Source organism: Onychomys torridus, chromosome 14, assembly GCF_903995425.1.
Source record: "Onychomys torridus chromosome 14, mOncTor1.1, whole genome shotgun sequence".
Lineage (NCBI taxonomy): Eukaryota > Metazoa > Chordata > Mammalia > Rodentia > Cricetidae > Onychomys > Onychomys torridus.
Window position 1 is genome coordinate 83,018,770 of NC_050456.1, and position 21,048 is coordinate 83,039,817.

The window sequence follows — 21,048 nt, forward strand, 5'->3', positions numbered from 1 at the left end:
AGGACAACCACACAACATGCTTGGGAAATCATTTAAATATAATCTGTAGCCATAGAAACAACTTAATTTGCATTACCAGGTTTCATCAGTTATCATACAGCACAAAATCATTCCTTTGTTGTCTATGTATTCAATATTTAGTCAGACTGCATAAGATATAAGAATTTACTGCTTGGCTCTTAGAAAACTATAAGGCAAATAAATGGAATTCTTATCTATGTACCTAACTTTCATGAAAGGTGATTCAATTCAGAGACAAGGGAAAACATATTCCTTCAAATTCTTTAACTATGAACTATGAGGAAAACATCATTCATCAAAATAATGATTCCATAAAAATACTACATTACCAAGTATAAGAAACTATGACACCAGCAGTTGAATGGCATTCTCAATGCCCCTTGGATATTGGGCTAAGGAGTGGCACTACAACATCGTTTACCTTGTTATCGTCCATGACTGTGTTCAGGGATTCGATCCACAGAGGGTCAATGTCCCCATCCAGGACTATCCAGGTTGGCCCATCATGCCTGAGATTTGCTTGCTCTCGCAGAATGGATGAGAAGAGGCCTGCAAAGTAGGAGCAAATGTTGCTAATACAGTCAGGGGCTATTTGTCTCTAAAATAAATTTATTTCTCCTGCAAGCTCCTTTATAAGCTAAATAAAACAGTTGCTCCCTCTCTCTTGTGAGTGGCATACAGTGGCCTCTTTCTGCGCTTTCTAGGTGGACTCTCTATCCAGTTAGTCCTTCTGCATACAAACAGGCACGTTTCATCTTCAGGGGAGGGTCCCGACCTTCCGGTAAATGAGCTTTAGCACTTGTCACACACAGGAAAATGCTTTCCTTGAAGAACTGTTGTTGAGATTTATAGGCAGTAATGAATATAAACTGAAAACTCATAACAAGTGAAGATATTATCCCTTTTCACATACATATGTTCAGTATCTATCTTAGATTGCCTAGCATAGCTCACCTTTTTTATTATATTTTTATATTATTCCATTTTTTCCTATTGCATTATTCAAGGTTTAAATTTTAAAATTCCATGCTTCAAAGTGTTACCCGTCATGAGAATTATGCGAGGCTGTCAAAACTTGAGATGTAGAAAAGCACCCATTTTGCTGTTATCACATGTCTGTAAGTTGTGTGTTCGGGTAGAGTTCTGTAGGTGCTGGCTTTATGAACTTCAGCAAACCTGCTTCAGTGGTCATGTGGAAAATTCCTCTGTGAAGTCTTTGGTATAAAAAACAAACTACAGCTGGGCTTGGGAAGCAGAGGCACATGGATCTCTGTGAGTTTGAGGTCAGTCTGGTTTACAAAGCGAGTTCCAGGACAACCAGGGCTGTTACACAAGGAAATTGTCTCAAAAAAAAAAAAAAATCAAAAACAAGAAACAAAACACCGAAAGAAAAGTATAAACAACCCCTAAAGTCAGTAAAATTGACCACCATAACTGAAGTAGAAGCCATCAACTTTTCTAATGGTTCCCAAATATAAACTGAGTGTCCCTTACCCCAACAACTTGGGATTAGAAGTATTTCCAATGTCAAACTCTCAGGGATTTTGGAATGTTTGCATTGGTTTCCCTGGCTGGATATCCCTAATCCAAAAATCAAACATCTGACGTGTTCCAAACCCCCAAACTTATATTCCAAATGTTTTCAGTTTCAGTTTCCAGGCAGGAAGCATGACCCACTGCCTCCTCTGTCCTACGACTGTGACGCTGGCTTGCATTCGTTCAGTGTCTCCTCAGGAACATTAGAAACGGGACATTCACATTGACTTCTCTCTGATTTAAAAGGGGCCTTGCTATCATTGGTGTGAGTGAAACACACAGCTCTGAGCCAGGACCTGACAAACGCAATCAAGCACTTCCTCAAACCTTGTTTGAGTCTGCAAGTCACATGACCAGCTAGACTTCTGATTGCATCAACACACAGTTAGACTGTGACTATGACCAAAATCTGTGAGTATGGCTATGGCTTATACTGAAAGACATATTTCTAAAAGGAGATAGAGGAAAAAGATATTTTTAGTGCACCAAAAGATAAATAGTACTTGCCGTCTTTCCATTCTCGGGTAGCATGATGTATGAAACCAAAGAGTTCATCTGTTGTCACAGCCTTGGGATTTAAGTCACTCCAAATGGGTTTCTGTTTCATATTAGCATATGTTCTGTTCAATGTTCTCAAAATCTGGGAAGAGTGAGCCAAGAAAACTAATGTAAGAGCTGGACAAAGGGACATTGAGAGGTTGATCAAGCATTCTCATTGTGTGCTACTGGATCTCCTGTGTGTAGGGCAGAAGGCAGGAAAGATGGCCATAGGTACATTTCCATCTTCGTCTTGTAAAATTCAATCCCATGGATGCTTGGGGTGTCAGAATCAGTTCCCCCGATTCTCAGAGACAGATGAGAGAAAGCTGCTTTATCAGTTGAGATCTTTAGCTATGTACATAGAGTGGATTTGAGATCTTTATACATAGACTGGGTGTTGAGATCTTTAACTATACATGGATGTGTATAAGCATTTCAGTTCATGAGGTTACTCTGTAGACTATCTCAGAATTGTCCAGAGGCTGTCAACATGGGTTGCTGAAGCCCTCCCAGAGCTTCTCACTTAGCAGGCTGAGGGATGACCCACAGAGTGCATTCCAACAAAAACTCAGGGATGACAACAAGCCTGGCATAGACATTCTTCAATGACACGAGCAGTGAGAACCCTCACAGGATGTGGTCTTGACTTGGAGAAACCAGACCTGTGCTTCTGGGCATGTAGTGGGCAAAGGCCACAGTAGTGCTCCCCAGGTGTCAGTGCCCTGGACAGCATCAAAGCAAATACCTAGGGTATAGTGTCACTGGTACTTGGAGACTAGCTATTCAACAAAAGAATCCCAAGGGAGAAGACCTCAGAATTGGGCCTCATTAGGTAGGTATCTATTTACCTGACCCAAGTATCTGTCCTACCTCTCCTTTACTGTCCCCTGAAAAGCCAAAGTTGTTGTTTTAAATGTGTATCATCCTTGATAATCCTAGGGCTCCTGAAGGACTGGTAAAATATTGCCATCCACTTTAGGATGGTGAGTGGGTAAATAACATGGTCCTGCTTATATCTGCCTAAGTATGTGTTGAATAGGACAGAATAGGTGAAGAGTAGAGGAAAGAAATGAAATGCCTTAGGGATATGCAGCTTATATTTTTAGAAACCATTAATCTACTAGAAATTATAGAATTTAATTTTATCCTTCCATGAACCATGGCCTACATCTGAAAGTTACACTAACAAAGTAATTATAGGTCTATCAGTAATCTACTTTAATATTGCAATGATTACATTTTTCACTAGGAAAACCTCCACACCCAGCCTCCCCCAGCAATTGTTCCCCTTTGGGTTCAGCTCTGAGGACTGGCAAGTGCCGTGAGCAGCCATGCTCTAGAACTCACATGCCCATTCTGATTATTTTTAGTTGTTGGCCACCAAGTGTGTTTATACCCAAGCATCCTGAATGGGAAGGCACGCAGCTCTGCATACACCGTCTGCCAACCAAGAAAATAAGTGTGCTGCCAGGACTGTCGGGAAGGCCAAACAGAATCAAGCAGTGAACTAAAAATGGGGCTTAATAACACCCACAGCATCTCATCCCGATGGAGAAAATCACACACAATGCACCTAGACCAGTACACAATAGGGGCCTCAAAAATGTGGGTGCTGCCACCTTCTTTTCTTCTCAAGCTTTGTTTTGGCCCCGAGGAAGGCTCTATCTCTGAAGGAATAATGAGGGGAAATATTTGCACTTGCTTTCTTAATGATATGGAAGGAGAGTTTATGATGACCCTGAAAAAGCAAGAAGGTCATTTTGATAAAGGTGGGCAGTGATCGTCAAGTCCCACAAGCCAGGTGGCTCGCTCAGCCTGAGCATTCTCATCCTCTGTGAAAGAGGTCAGACGTGAATGCAGGTGCAGGCCTGAATACTGCAGAATGCCAGAATGCTGCCTGTCTTGTGTGGAGAGTCTCTGGTTCAGCCTGTTATTCCTGGTGTGTGTGTGCGTGTGTGTATGTGTGTGTGCATGTGTGTATGTGTGTGTGCGCGTGTGTGTGTGTGTGTGTGTGCGTGTGTGTGTGTGTGTGCGTGTGTGTATGTGTGTGTGCGTGTGTGTATGTGTGTGTGCGTGCATGTGTGTATGTGTGTGTGCATGTGTGTATGTGTGTGCGTGTGTGTATGTGTGTGTGTGCGTGTGTGTGTGCGTGCATGCGTGTGTGTGCGTGCATGTGTATGTGTGTATGTGTGTGCGTGTGTGTATGTGTGTGTGCGTGTGTGTATGTGTGTGTGCGCGTGCGTGTGTGTATGTGTGTGCGTGTGTGCATGTGTATGCATGTGTGTGCATGTGTGTATGTGTGTATGCGCACATGTGTGTGTGTGTGTGTGTGCATGTGTGTTTGTATGTCTGTGCGCACATGTGTGTATGTGCATGTGTGTGTATGTGTGTATGCGCACATGTGTGTGTATGTGTGTGTGCATGTGTGTTTGTATGTGTGTGTGCATGTGTGTATGTGTGTGTGCGTGCATGTGTGTGTATGTGTGTGTGCATGTGTGTGTATGTGTGCGTGTGCGTGCGTGTGCGTGCGTGCATGTGTATGTGTGTGTATGTGTGTGCGTGTGTGTGCGTGCATGTGTATGTGTGTATGTGTGTGTGCGTGCGTATGTGTGTGCGTGCATGTGTATGTGTGTGTGCATGTGTGTGTGCGCACATGTGTGTATGTGTGTGCGCATGTGTATGTGTGCGTGCATGTGTATGTGTGTGTGCATGTGTGTGTGTATGTGTGTGTGCGCACATGTGTGTATGTGTGTGTGCGTGTGTGTGTATGTGTTTGTGCATGTGTGTGTATGTGTGTGTGTGCGTGCATGTGTATGTGTGTGTGCGTGTGTATGTGTGTGTATGTGTGTGCATGTGTGTACACAAAATGTTCCATTCCGCCCGCTTTCTCTCAATGTAAAAGGTAACAGTGTCAACTGTTGAAAGGCGACAGTGGTTTTGGATTCTAACTTGACACAGGCTTCCTTGAAGGGAACCCTAAGGAACACTGAAAGTCGCTGCCCCTCCCCACCCCGAGAAGATTCCTCCAAGGCTAAAAGGCACAGCATGAGTTGTCCTACCTTGCTCTTCCCAGTGCCTGCGTTTCCAACCACGAAGATGGAGTGTCGCACAGCCAGCAGCTCATCAAGCTGGACAACCTGCACACAGACAGCCTGTCACTCAGGCGCTTTCATGACTGAGCGACCAAAGACAACTTACTCATTATAGTTCTCTCCTGAAACCCTAGTCAGCCCCCACTTACATACAGGAAAAATAGACTGTAAGTCCACAGTATGGTTTCTTGCAGATTTCCCACATAAACAGCACAGGGGAGGCCAACAATGAAGTCATCATTGCTGTCGTCATCAACACTTGTAAGGTATGAATGCGTGCATATATGTGGAGGCCAGAGATTAATGCTGGGTGCTCTATCATTCTTTACCTTATTCTCTAGAGCAGCAGTTCTCAACCTTCCCAATGCTGTGACCCTTTAACACAGGTGACCCCCAACCATAAAACTATTTTGTTGCCACTTCATAACTGTCATTTTGCTACTGTTATGAATTAGAATGTAAATATCTGATATGCAGGATATCTGATATTCAACTCCCAAAGGGGTCAAGACTCACACATTGAGATTCGCGGCTCTAGAGAACAATGAGGTGCCTGAACCTACCTGTCTCTGTCCTCCCCCGACACTGGGGTGACAGGCACACACAGCCACACCCGGATTTCACATGGGTAGGGGGATTCAAATCCAGGTCCTCTCCCTCCCTGAGCTCTGGCCCCTATTTCATAACTTTATATGGTACTTGGTACCTGCAGAGTTTTCACCCAAAATGATATATAGCAGTCATTCCTCACAGGGGAGGAATGACTCCCATCACATAGACTGTCTGAAATACAGGCTTGTTAGGCATGGTTGCTCATGTGTTCACCAACCACAGCGCAGCCCTGCCTGGGCACAGCTTTGGGTAAGTCAGATAGTACCTTCCTGAGTGCTTGTCATGCATGCTGACATACCTCTCCCTACAAGAACACACTGATGATTTTACTTTCAGAATTCTACAAATTGGAGAAAAAAAGAACACAATAAAATTTTGGCATGTGTTACCAAGAAGTTTTGTAATTAATTTTAAAAGTGTTACATTTAGTATCATGACAGTCATTTCTATGTTTTAAAGTCCTTGATGGAAAGGACTAGATATTGAAGCATTTACTTAACATGTTCTTTAGCTAACTATGATATGAAATGCTTAAAAGTATTTAATAAAGTCACATTCAATCCCTGTAATATAGTTAACATTTTGGATGAATATCACTTAAGCAGTTACCAATCTACCAATCACACTGCCTGCCACCAACAGTCAGTAAGTTCTTTACTTTGAGGATGAAGCTTTCTTCGGGCTGCAGGCGGAGTTCCAGGGTGGACCGCTTGACCATCTGTTCAAAGTGTGCTTTCCTCTGCCGAGGCACATCCAGGGCTGGAAACAGGTCACCCACCAGGCCCAGGAACACTGGGACATCATCAGTCACTATTTTAGGCATATTGAAGTCTCTTAGTGATCGCATCAGCACCTGGGACAGGGTGGGGGTGCAGAGGACATTGGGTCTCAAGGATGAGAGGCACATTTCAAAAGTAAGGACTTTGAAAGTTTTTTTTTTTTTTTTAATCACAAATAAACAATCGATGTTTGAAGAGATAAATGCTTACCCTGATAAATGCTTACTGTATTGAAGTATCATGTGTTACCCCTAAGATGTATAATTTTTATGTTGTGTACTGTTTAAAATTAAGTGTAATTTTTCACAGCCAATTCAAAGTCTAACAAATAATGAGTTAACAACAAAATTTTAAAAGAATTTGTTTTTATCTATTGAGAGAGAGAGAGAGAGAGAGAGAGAGAGAGAGAGAGAGAGAGAAGGAAGGAAGGGAAGAAACAAACAAACAAACAAATAAATATATCCAAAGAAGGCAGAAGATGACCCCAGAGCTAGAGATACAGGCAGTTGTGAGCTACCCAGTCTGGGTACTGGAAACCAAACTCAGGTCTTCCAGAAGAGTGGCATACCCTTTTAACTGACGAACCATCTCTCCAAGCCCCTAACAACACATTTTCTACCCTCATATCTAAATCTGAGATGAGAGCACTGTTCTTTATCCACAGGGAGGGAAATGCTTTCCAGTTAGTAGATCATAGATGGCCCTCAGAAGATGAAGAGCAAGGAGGCCTGCCCCTTCCCCGGTAGGTATTCTACCTTCAGAACGCCTCTGCAACTCTCTTGCCTTCACCAAGAAGCTGGTGACTCGAAGTTGAGCAGGCCTATCAGGCCACATTGCTCAAAGCACTCCTCAATCTTGTGATCATAAATGCAAATACTTTCAGTTTGAGCTTTTGTCTGACATGGGTTAGAAACTAAAGTGGATGTTAGACTTTAAAAGCAGCAACTCAAACATCAGAGTAAGTTCTATAAGAGCCGCACATTCCGCCGCCGCTCGCCACAGAGCAGAATAAAGGAGTGAAGAAAATGTTGTCTAAGCTTGAGTGGAGACCAAGAAGAGACATATGAGCAAATTTAAGACAAATAAATGTCCCTTAATATAAAAATAACATTCTAGATGTATCTAATGTTCTACATTGCAAGAATGCATCTGCGAATACTTTTGTCCACCCTTTATCTTACCCTTCCTACACAAGGAGAATTCCTGCTGTGCCACCACTTCCCTCCCAGAAGAACAGAGCACTTCCCTGGCAGCTTCACAAGTGCTGTGTCAACTCTGCTGCCGACACAACTCTCACCGTGTAACTCTCTTGTCTGTATGCCTATGCCACAGTGGGTGTGCCGTGCCTCACTAGACTGACTGTGCACTCACTGACTTTTCAGGATTAATATCCCAACTACATTAATCAGAGTTCCTAAATGTTTCTCAAAGGAAATCAAACAGTAATTATTAGGCTATTTTATTATATCTGTCAAAATACTTTTTGTGGTTGATATTTCACAAGCACTTATAAAATCACATTCTCCTTCCCAGGTTCCCATCTCTGTACTCAGGAATGCTTGTGACCACTTTCAAGAAATGTCAACCCTTAAAATATCCCGCATTAAGAATAGATGTTTTTGTAAATGGGGTTGTGTGTGCCTCACCAGCCAGGTATACACGTCCGTCTGTCTGAAGCCATTTAGCCCCTCACTCTACAACATCATTTAGCACCACAGTACCTGATCTTCGGGTCTATTTTTATCCCCTCGTTTCAGAGAGCCAGCTACAACCAAGACGGACTTAATGGCTCGAAGTCCCCAGTCATAGTGATCCTAAAATAAAAGCAGAGGCACGTCTTTCTCAGGACCTAAATGAGACCTTCATCTAGAAGTAAAGGCTGGAAACCAAAGAGTTCAGATAGATACACATTTTTATGATTTAGAACAATTAATTCTGGAAGCAAAACAAATCATTTAAAAAACCTTGTCTGTGGGGCACATGCCTGACATTTTTCAGCCGTTTTCCAGCCTCCCCCAACTGATCTCTTTCCACAGCATTTCACTGCAGCTTGTCTCAGATGTCCATTTCCTTCCTCTGTTCCTCTTCGTCAGTCAACCTGGCGCAGCACCTGGACTGGTCCAAGTGTTGTGTCATCACTGCCCCCCACCACCCCGGCCCCCCACCACCCTGGCTCCCCACCACTCCTGACCCCACTGCCCTGGCCCCATGTACCAACCACACACAGCCCCCGCCTTCAATGTTTAGCAACCCATTCTCTATCTTAGTCAACCCTGCCCTAGTGCTGGCGTTAAATACAATGAAAATTACAAAATTCTATGATGAACCAGCATCCCTCTGAGACCTGCACATCATTCCCCATGAATCCATTGGCTCTGCACTCCTGGAATAGTGTATCCATTTTAGTCTGCAGAGTTCCTCAGCCTGGCATACTGTAGAGTGCTCAGTAAACATATATTACATGAACTTAATTCAAAAGTGACTTTGTTTGAAACAGTGTGTCACTATGTATCCCTGGATGTCCTGAAATTTGCTATGGAGACCAGACTGGCCTTGAACTCACAGAGAACTACCTCTGTTGGGATTAAAGGTGTGCACCACCAGTCTTGGCCCCAAAATGCCTGATTTGGGGTGACAGTCTCCTATCTATCATGGTAACATTCTCTCGAATATTTCTCAGCTGAGCCCACAGGCAGGTGACCTCTCCTCAAAGCCTTGGCAGCAGCAGCAGCTGTACAGATGCAGACAGAAGTAGCCATCTCCCTTACAAATGGTTGCAGGGGTAAAATGGTTCATGTGGGAATGAATGCTTTATGGGCACAGAAATGATAAATACATGAATTAGCATGCCAGCTCATCCATTTGTGGGTAATAAAACCAAATTAGGTCTTGACCATCATCTCTGCTGGTAACAAAAATAGAGAAGAACAGAATTAAAAACACCCATGTGTGATGCAGATAATAAAGGTAAGGGGTGTGTGTGTGTGTGTGTGTGTGTGTGTTCAGGTACACATGCAAGGATGGACTAATGAAGAGTCTTGGCAGAAAAATTATTTTTGTCACAGGCCGTGTTAGAGATTATCTGGAAGTTACAAGTACAAAAATAGACTAGGGCTGGAGAAGGGAGATAAAAGAGAAGACTAGTAGGTCTGCCAGGCACAGAGACTGGGTCATGGCCAAGTCTGCAGAAGTGATGCTGAAGGAGAAGATAGAGCAGAAACTCTGCAGACTCTGTCCTGAGGGGACCAACCTGAGTATTTAAATATTGTGATGACTACTAAAATAACATCCGATAATGTTGATTTTAGAAAACTTTCTTTTCATTTCTACTCTCTTCCAATTTTAGTCCTGTGTTCAGGAACATTCTCTGATTCTTCAAATTCCTTGAGCCTTCAGATATGTCCCTGAGCTGTGTGCTCTTAGCTCAGCCCTCCTTTCGTGGTTAGGCTTTCTTCTCCTGCACTCAGAACAAGAACTCATCTCCACCCTGCCTGGGTCCCAGCACCCTGCCTTCCTCTTGGAGAGGGATTTAGAATGAGTTCAGCTTACACTGGCTCCCCACCACCTGTTAGCTTGGGACTTTTCCACGAACTTCCACATCTATCAACAGGACTATAACCACTGGACTGGTAATCTTGAGGAGATTGTAAAATACAATTCATGTAGCTGGGTGAGGCTATTCATCCCTGCGGTCCCAGTACTCAGGAGACTGAGCAAGGAAGACTGCCAGGAGGCTGGGGGTAAGACATTATCTCAAAACCAAACCAAACCAAATACAGTAGATGCCATCTATCCCGCAAACATCAGCTCTTCCCTCCTTGAGAACGCCCATGCTCTTTCCCTTCTTTCTTCCAACTTTTATTTCATGCAATGGAACCTCCAAGTTCTTTAGATTAAAACACATGGGTATTTGTTTCCTTTGCTTTGTGTCTTACCCTTCACTCACTGTCATCAATAAACATACTACTTGGCTATAGTAGATGTCACTAAATGTTCACCTATTATGACTGTAATGGACATGGCAACAATTTCATTTTCCATGGGGAGTGTATTTTTTTTATTATAAAATCTAAGTGGAATTTTAAACAAGATTTCAGATCATAAAAGAAAACAAAAACACCAATAATCTTACTCTGCAGTGAAAAATGTTAAAAATTATGATATTTTCCCCAGTCATTTTATGTATAGAAAACACATCAACAGTTGAGCATGCTACCAATGTAGCATGCTGCTTTTGCAGACAGCCATGGGGTACGGTACTTTCTTGTGTTATGAAATATTACAGTTCCCTTCCCAAATGCCTACCCTTCAAATGACAGTATAATCTTATCTCTTGGGTTCCATATCTCACCCTAAGAATGGGTAAATTAAGATGAATATGCTGGGTAGCACAAGTCACTGAGTGTTAACAGCCCCATTACGTAACAGCTGCAGGTTACACTATGTAATCACAAGGGATTAGTGAAGGATCTCAACAGGTCCAAAGCTTCACCCAAAGCTAAATTTAAGAAGATTGCTGCTGACACACACTTGCTTGTGGTATATCAACCACTTCACACATCTGCAAGAAGCATGGGACAAGAGAAAGAATGTAAGCTTCACCCATTCCAGAGATCAGGATAAATAAACAAATCCTCACACATCTCCAAATAAGGGATTAGCAACCCAATGAGAAAAATCAACATTTCTAGAATATTTTCAAGAAATGAAGACAATGTGAAATTCCTTTTCTAACTGTAGCATCAAGATGCTTAGAGAAAATCCCATAACCTCTTGATAAAAAGCCATATGGAATATAAGTAAAATGTTACACATAAGTTTCAGAAAAAAAAAATAAGATTTGGAAAACACATAGTTTGAAAATCCCACAGAAAGTATGAAACCGTTCCAAATATCTGTGTCATTTGAATGCTAAACTATGCAGCATCCATATTTTTAAAGATCTACTTCAATGTGACATAAAACCAAATAAGAATAACCAAAGAGTCCTCACCTGCTTGGACAGGAGCTCCTCACAGAGCGTGTACAATGAAATGAACTTTCGGGCTAATGAGCGTGCGTCCACAAACCCTTCTGCCACTAACATGATTTCACAGATCAGCTCAATGTCAGGGGCCACCATGGCACACGGCCTGTAGTTTAAATACGAGCTTTAGTTTAAAATGTGGTCAGGTCATATCACTTAAACCGAGCAGTCAGCATGCACCAACACTCCTAAGCCGGTCCTAATGGCCTCTGTCAATCACTGCCTACAAAACCCTGCAGTTCAACTAAAACATGTCTGCTGGACACCAGGGAGATGACGAGACAGCAGACATGGTAGAAGCCTGGGGGTGGGGCAAGCTTAATGAAAATGTAATACATTAACTTCCCTCCCTTGTTGGTTGGTTTTGGTCTTGCCTGGAAACAGGAGAGGCAGTGATGTTGAGCACAAGAGGCCAGCCTTAGCTGTGATGAGCAGCATTCTGGTAAAAGTCCAACAACATGTTGCCAGGAAACATTCTAGGGAACAATACCTTGCTCCATGTCTGGTTTCAACAGCCATCACTAGATGTGGGGCACCTCCACACAGACACAGACGAACAAGCCCCGAGGCACAAGTAACAAAAATAATGACAAAATTGGGAGCTTTGAGTATTCATCACCTTTGTTGTGATTTATTTAACAACAATAAAAAAAAGTGTGATGCATTTTAATTTTCAAAGCCAGCTGTGCTTGATGGCTAGCTCCCAGAGTCCATGAATACTTAACCGCCACTCTCAAAAATATGTACAAGGTGTGGCTGGAGGGACTCCTTCTTGCTCTTCCAGAAGCCCCAGGTGTGGTTCTCAGCAACCACACAGTGGCTCACAAGCATCCATAACTCTAGTTTTAGAGGATCTAATGTGGGCTTTTGTGGGCACCAGACAGACATGTCATATAATTACATAACATGCAGGCAAAACACTCATACACATAAAATAAAAAAATTAAAGAAAACCCAAAATATTTTAAGGGAGCACAATTTATCTCTGGCACAATGCTACTAGGTTCCACTGGGAGGGGCTTTTAAGATGAAGATTTAGAAAAACATAGTTTCAAATTCCTGTTTATATGCAGGAGGGTTTCATAACCCCCCTTAAAGACAAGAGCCAGAAACAGGCAGATTTGAAGTCTTTCCATTAAATCAGGTAAGGACAGAACGCAGGCAAATGAATAAGGAAGCCCCATGATTTGGATTTCAAGACAGTGCATCCCAGAATGCTTACTTGTTTCTATGAGCATAGTCACACACACATTGGATTTTTCCACCCTGGATACTCCCTAAAGTGTTTTTGGGCTCAGTGGACTGAAGCCCCTATCTAATGTGACCCTAGATTATATTTCATATTTAATATTCATTGTGCAACAGAAGAATGGAAAGCAGAGAAAAGGAAGGTATTGACATATTATCTATCATTACATTAGTATACACAATAACATTATTAATTTTTAGTTAGTGTACAAATAATGGGTTTAATGGTAACATTTTCATGTACAGACATCATCACACTTTACCCATTCACTCTCCCCTCCCCTCCTCCAAACAGACCTACTTTCATGTCATACAAGTACGTTTATATATTTAAATCTAAATTCTGCAGATGAGAAAGCATACATGGCAGTTGATCTTCCTCCTCCATTCCCATCATCATCTCTTGTTCCATCCCTTGGAACTTAAACTATGTAGGGAACTGAAGCCTGGTCCCAGTGCATGCTAAGAGCCACACTCTGAACACATTCTGTAACCTGTAGATACTAGTTTGTACTATGCATTTGTTTCATGCCCCACAGGGTGCTAAAACCTCTTCCTGCCCTGTCTCAATTCTAACAACTCCAAGAGGTGAGTACCCTTCCTGTCTGTCTTTCACAGAGATGCAGGCTGGTGGATTTCCCTAGAATTTCAGGGCACACTGTTCTTGGAAGGGGGGAAGTTTGGAGACAAGAGCCAAGCCTCAGAATGACCCTGACACTGTCACTAACATCAAAACACAAATGACGTTACAGTTAGATTGTCAAACAGAATTTATGAGAATGTCAAAAAAAAATTAAGACTCTAAGACCCAAATGAAAGAAGTACATAAAATAAATTGTGTCAGAACTGTGGAACACTGGAGCAGTACACAGCTCTCAAACAAGTGTGTTCTGCAGCCGTTACATTCACTGCTAGGGCAGGAATTCTCTAGCTGAAGAAAATGAGACATAGAATTACTATACAAGAGAAAGCTGTTATTATGAAGAGGGGAAAACATTCAACATGAGATGTTAGAATATTTGATGAACATTAGGGAACAGAATTAAATACTCATTTTGTATTACCTACCAAACTTTTCATTATATGAATTACATTTTTAAAAGTAATACCATAAAATTAGAATAAAATGTACATGAATTATGATTAAATATAAAGTGGATTGATAAGCATATTTTAAGCTTAAAAGAATTAAAGGAAATCACACTAAAAACTACAAATGTTCTTATAATCTATGTAAAGAAGCATTTAATTCTTTTGGAGGCATGCTCAGGAGTTGAAGACATACTGTCAATCCTAAAGAACTCCTAAAAATCAACTGTTAAACCATTAGATTATCCTTATGGACAAAGAGGAAGTCAGAAAACACAAATTATTGCTACCATGTGTGAAATTTGGGACATCCTAGCAGATAATATAATGGATAAATGCATGCTAAAACACCCGTTACCCCATACAACAGGAAGAACTCCATAAAAGATACAGATCATCAGAACTAATTCAAAGAAAAATAAAATCTCAACAACTTCATATCTGCTAAGGCAACTCATTACCATAAAGAAAAATCTTGGTCCAGATGGCTTCACTGCTTAATTCTATCAAATATTTTAGCAATAAATAATACCAACCCCACATAAAGTCTTAAAAAACAGCCCCCTCAACAATGAATATCATGATGTCAGCATTACTATGAGGCCATAATCAGACAGAGATTACAAAGAAAACACTAAAGACCAATGTCCTCTGTAGCACAGAACTTTGAAAACCTCTAACAAAATTACAGCATATAAAGTTCAGCAAAACACATAAAAACAATGCCTCTGAGTAAATGAGGTCTATCCCAGGAACATTAAGATCAAAAGGTTACTTATCATCAAAAAACCATATAGTAATTAACAGAATAATAGAAAGCTGTAAAACGACAAAACCTATTGAAGAAAACATAGTTGAAAAATTTCCAAGCTTTGGCTAAGTAAGCTTCCTTAACTAGAATATTAAAGAACAAAACAAAACAAGACGGTGGATATTTATAGTTCATGATATTTGAAACTTTTATCTTTGAGTGACACCATAAAAACTGCAAAAAAGCAAGACAAAATAAGAGAAAAACTTACATATGTTATCTAATAAAGGAATTGCACATACAATACGTTTTACACACACACACACACACACACACACACACACACACACACACGGAATGACTAGTAAACACATGAAAAAATACTCACGACCATGAGCTTTCATGGAATACAAAGTAAATCCATAATGATATACTATAATGGATCAATTATATCAGCTAAAACTTGCCAACAAATGTCTTAATGTTAGCATTTCTAGCAATGTCAGATTTTGACAAGAACATAAAACAGCAGAATTCTTATTCACTAATGGGGAAACTGTGAAAGGAGTCCAAGGTTTTTGCAACATTGCATATTTTTCTATGTAAAACATATTGGCCACATGACCAGTCTTAGATAAACACCTGGAAGAAATGAAAACACGTCCATGCAAAGATTTTCACACACCTTCACAGCAGCTTTATCGCAAAGACTCCAGATTGGAATTAGTGAAAATGTCCACTGACTGGTGAATAGATCAACAGCTTCTGATACATCTACAGTAGAATACACAGTGGTTAAAAGCTACAAACTTCTGATCAACCCAGAAGCTTGGACCCATCTCAGAACCAAAATGTTCAGATAATGATGCCAGAGAGCAGTAAGGAAACTGTGTGGCTTCATCACAGGAAGACTCCCTTTTGTACTGGATCCTGGCCTACAGGTATACAGATTAGGTAAACAAATCAAACACTCACTAATGATAAATAACAAGGAAAACAATTCTAAAACAATTCTATGACTAATTAAAGATGAAAGCTAATTTACATACTGGTGAAATATATGATTTTTTTTTTTTTTTTTTTTTTACACAAAGAATTACATTTTGGCTATTTCATCCTGCAGAGGTGATCAACAGTTTATTATACAACCGTCAATCCTGAGATGCTGCTTTGAGAGCACAAGGATGCCAAAAGGATGCTCAGTGTCATTTCAGAGATTGTTGCAAACTCTATTCTATTCCCAAGCTAAAATTCATTGAAAGACTGTGTGTGTGTCTGTATACATGTGAGTACACATGTGTATGTAAAATATATGCTAGTGTGTGTGGAGGCCAAAAAATAACCTCTGATGTCATTCCTGAGACACCATTCACCTTTTTTTTTAAATTTTTTTAAAATTTTAAACAGGATCTCTCACTGTCCTGGGACTAGCTTAGTAGGCTGGGCTGGCTTGCTAATGAGTCCCAGTATCCAAGATAAAAAACAAATACTATCCAAAGATACACTCATTTGGAACATGATTCGGAATAATGGTAGGAAAAAAAGTCTTCCTTTTCTGTAATTAAACCATGTCTCTATAAGTTCAGTAAACTATGCACATATGTATCAGAATAGTCTTGAATCTAAGCCAAGGTGTTTCAGGCAGCATTGGTTATTATTGTGCAGTGTGACGACATGTATAGTTTGAAGTGGGCATGGTATATGTCCAGAACCATCACTGTCGTGAAATTTACAGAGCTGCATCTCCAATTCATTACACATTGGATTCTGAATTAATTTTTGGCCTTGCATATTCAGAAAATTTTTACTGTTGCCAAATCTTTCATGACCACCACATTTAGTTACTTGTCACGGCCCACAGTTTAAGAAATTGGGATTGACATGAACTCCAAGAAAGGTAAATTTAATCCTTAGTCAGAGACAGTCATGTAGAATGGAGGGATTAGTTGCCAAGCAGTACAAGGGAACTCCTGAGATTAAGTCTTCTCAGTCTTAATATTTGTGCTGTTGTACCAGCTCTTCACTGAAGGGGAGGCATGCCTGTGTACCATATTACACCTGAATGAAGTAATGGAAAAGATAACACACTCATAATGGGTCCTGGAGACACACTGCAGGTCCTCCTCCACAGGCTGCCTGCCGTAGGTGTGAATGTTGGCTGAGTATCTGGAGAAAGTAGGTCCTAGATGTATTTTAATCATTACCTGGTAATTTCACATCTAAGAATCTATTCTAGGATTTGGGGAACTGTTGGTGGATTTTTCTGTCCAGCCTGTCAGTTCCCAAATAGCCACATGGAAACTTCTTATTAATTATGAAAGCTCAGCTGATAGCTTAGGCTTGTTACTAAGTAGCTCTTACAACTTAAATTAACCCATTTTTATCTATCAACATTTTGTCTCATGGCTTTATTACCTTTACTCTGTACTGCCCAAGCTGCTTCCTCTCCATCTGGCTGGTGATTTTGTCAATCTCTGCCCTTCTTCTTCATAGCATCCTCTCTGCCCTGAAAATTCTGCCTAGCTATTGACTGTTCAGCTTTTTATTAAACAAAACTGAATGACAAATCTTCACAGTATACAAAAATATTATTTCACAATGGGGAACAGCTTAGTCACTATCTTAGGGAGTTTTTGTCATGAAGAGGCACCATGACCACAACAACTCTTATAAAGGAAAACACTTAATTGGGGCTGGCTTACAGTTCAGAGATTTAATTTATTATCACCATGGCAGGAAACATGGTGGCATGTGGGCAGACACGGTGCTGGAGAGGTGGCTGAGATTTCTACATCTTGATCCATAGGCAGCAGGCAGTGAATAAGACACACTTCCTCCAAGAAGTCCACACTGCCTAATGGTGTCACTCCCTATAAGCCTATGGAGGCCATTTTAATTCAAATCACTACAGTCACTATTGTGTTTGCCACACAAACTTGAGGACTTGAGTTCAACCTCCACTCCCAGGGAAAAGCCAGCAGTGGAGGCACACACCTGCAATCCCACTGCTTGGGAGATGGAGACTGGAGGACCCTGAAATGTTGAGCTCCAATGTCAGTAAGAGAGCTTGCCTTAAAAAGCAAGCTGGAGAGCATTTGAGGAAGACATCCATTGTCAGTCAACCTCTGTCCTTCATATGCACTCGTACATACACACATACACACACACAAACACACACACACACACACACACACACACACACACACACACACATTCACTCAAGGAATCTATTCTGGGCTAATAACTAGAAACAAGAATACTTTTAATAAGGATAAATGTTTATAGCTTGCTACTTTGGTATCATAAAAAACAAAAATAAGCCAGCTAAATCAGACAAGATAATCAAGAAAATATAGATGAGGCTTAAGAAGGATGATTTCGGAGTTATGTAAAATATTTTCAATAGTATGATAAAATACGTCAAAATATTACAAGAACAAAAGTAAATAAAATCATGCCTATATATCTTAGCTCTATAAAATATAAATAAATTATAGAAGAGACCGGAAAAACTCTAACAGTCTTGATGTCTAGTTGGCAAATAACTTCTCTTTATACATTTCTGTATTTGTCAAATAATTTATAATTTATGAAAATTCTGTTTACAATAAAACATCCTAAAGAAAAAACTAATATTAAATACTTGGCATTACCACGTAACTTTTGTATACTGATTTGAGTACTGGTTTCAATGCACATGGGTGAATTTATCATGGAGAAAATTATGTCTATGAAGGGATCTCAAAGAGGTAAGTCTCCCATAGGAAATTAAATTCTCTGGTGAGACCTAGCCACGTTCTCAGAGCAAATCGACGTTAGGTGGCGGAAGAGTGCCAGATATAAGCTGTAAGGCCAGCACTTGCCTGAACAGAGCTTTGAGATTTTCTGGTAATTCCGTTCGGCCGGCATACCCTGGGTTCATAGTAATAAATATTCCAACCGACAGCTTCAGCGGGATAGTCTCTCCAAGAAATACAAATCTACCATAAAGAGAATGTTGATGGAATTAAATGTGTTCACTGAACATGAATGCACATTGACAAATGCAAGCCACTGCAAAATGCAAATGTGTATTAGAAAGCTGTTTGTCCTGGGTTATTTTCTTTAAGATTCATAAGCACACACATTTTGAATGTTTTGAAGCATATTTATTAAAAATACCCTCCCTTTCCCTCCAGAATCACAATATGGGAAGTTTTTTTTTGTTGTTTGTTTTTTTGGTTTTTTTGGTTTTTTTTTTTTGTTGTTGTTTTTGCATAGCCTAAAATGGAAGAATGTCATTTAATGAAATGAATTTGCCTTCAGTTCCTTAAATGGAACACTATTCAGAGAGTGTCTATGCTAAGAGGAGACAGGAACTCTCTGTCCAGTTCATCTGTAAGTACTAAGCGTCTCTGCAAGGTAGGACAGTGTGGTGGTCAGGACAGCAAGACAGTGGGCTCCACTGGACTCAGAGTTCAGACCCATCTATGCCCCACATTAGGCCTGTCCGCTATCCCTTTTTTGTTCCAATTTACTCACCCAATAAGAGGGGAGAATAATCTCACCTACAGGTGAAGCTTTGAAAGAATATGAATGTCAGTGAACTCAACAGATAGTAGCCCTGACTACTGCTATCATTATCATGCCAAAGCTGGGGAGAAACATTGATTTTCAGGAAGAAACAGTAAGACTGCTGTTGACCAGGGCAATGGAAAGGTAGCCTGCAGCAACATGGGTCCAATAAGCTGTCAGACGGGGCCAAGGAGATACAGTGTAAGTGGTCCCAGCAGGATCTCTTGGAGAAAGGGGAAGGCTGAAGTAGTGTCCCCAGGAGAGGGAGGGAGAGGGGAGACACAGGTGCCCAGGACTCCTGGGGACTTAGATACAAAGCAGCTATCAGCAGGTCAATTTTTAAATGGTCCAGATTAAAATAATAAATCAGGATTTTCCGAAGCAAGGGAAAGCAGGCATGCCCAGCTGGGCTCTCACAGAGGGAAGGTGAGTGTGCCAGTGTAGGCTCCACTCTGCCAGCATAAACCCTCGGGATGGCCTCCAGTTACAGGGAGGGGCCTCCAGCAGGCAGACCCAGCACGATTCTTAGTTCTGTGGCCATGCCTGGTTCTATCACTTAGATCCTGTAGGGTAAGGGGAACTTAATCAACTCACGGGATCATGAAGGAGCCCAAGGAAGAAGAGACATGCAGGCAGAGGCACCACCAAGTGTGCCTAGGAATTTTCAAATCACTATGTGACTCCATTACATAAATCTGCATGACAAAGAACGGCCTTGGATGACTTCTGGTTTCATCAGATAATAAGATTCTGACTAAAAGCCAAATATGGCTGGGTTTCAAAGAGAAAAGACTTCAACTTCTCTAACACAGCATTAGAGGTGAGGTGGGGGGGGGGGTGAGAGAGTAGGCATTTAGACATTGGAAGCTGACTCAGGGCCCTGTAGTATAGACTAAGAGGTTTCCTAAAAGGTGGAGACATACTCACCACCTGACAAACTGAAAACTTCTAGGATATGAACACAGCTCTGAGAAAGAGGCTGGGGTAGGGACTTTGTTAGTGAGCAGACTGGAAGTTTTCCCATGCACAAGAGAGGTAGCTGAAGAAACGAACAGGCTAGCTAAGCAAGGCTGTATTCTGTGTTAACAGAGGGAGGCAACCAAGGGAAACGAGACTCCTGTGCTGGATCACGCTTACTTTCAAGTTTTAGTCACCCAGCTCCAAATGCTGGCTATGCTTTGCTTTTGGAATATGGTACCACAGGGCAAAGAGTTCACGTTCCAGCAACATCTGGGATGGTTTTGTGCCCAATCACTGGAAGAACATGAAGGTATCACTTATAGGGATGGTATCCCAGCAAGGCTGGTGCTGACCAGGATTTGGACATGTATACTAAACAACAGACTCAGGAGACCTCAGGTGGTCTCTCGAGTTGCCTTATGCAGCTATTGTCAGAAGTCTAAAAGATGAAAGAAGAGGAACTGTAGGTACCTAGGAGTGAGAGCATGGAGGTGGTCAGAGCTAGGCTGCTAGATAAAGTCACAAAGGGAGAAAATGGAGACAGAGGAAAGGTCTGTAAACCGCTGAGTCTGTGATATTCAGCACCAACATCTCAGTATTTAAAAATAATTTAAAAACTCATAGCTAATACTGATATGGGACCAACTGTGTCCCAGAACTTTGTCCAAATTCTTTCCATTAGTCACCACAGAGCTCTGGAAAGGGAGGTCCTGTATTTTCACATGAGAGGAAACCAGGAAATGAACAGTGTGAGGTAAAGAACAGCCGGAGGGGAGGTGTCCTATACCTTGGGTGAAGCAAATGTGAGACTTGACAGAAGGCCAAGGAAGATGAATACTG

The 21,048-nt window shown here is 41.2% G+C and overlaps 1 protein-coding gene across 1 annotated transcript in view; it reads right to left on the reverse strand.

Annotated features, from left to right (window-relative positions):
* Positions 1 to 21,048, reverse strand: part of Dnah11 (dynein axonemal heavy chain 11) — a 316,498-nt gene that overhangs the window by 168,593 nt on the left and 126,857 nt on the right. Inside the window, exons 35-41 of the mRNA XM_036205362.1 lie at positions 18,558 to 18,674; positions 11,574 to 11,712; positions 8,302 to 8,394; positions 6,460 to 6,654; positions 5,157 to 5,234; positions 2,065 to 2,197; positions 443 to 570 (exon numbers count right to left, since the gene is read on the reverse strand). Coding sequence (XP_036061255.1) covers positions 443 to 570; positions 2,065 to 2,197; positions 5,157 to 5,234; positions 6,460 to 6,654; positions 8,302 to 8,394; positions 11,574 to 11,712; positions 18,558 to 18,674 — 883 coding nt within the window. The remainder of the gene's footprint in view (positions 1 to 442; positions 571 to 2,064; positions 2,198 to 5,156; positions 5,235 to 6,459; positions 6,655 to 8,301; positions 8,395 to 11,573; positions 11,713 to 18,557; positions 18,675 to 21,048) is intronic.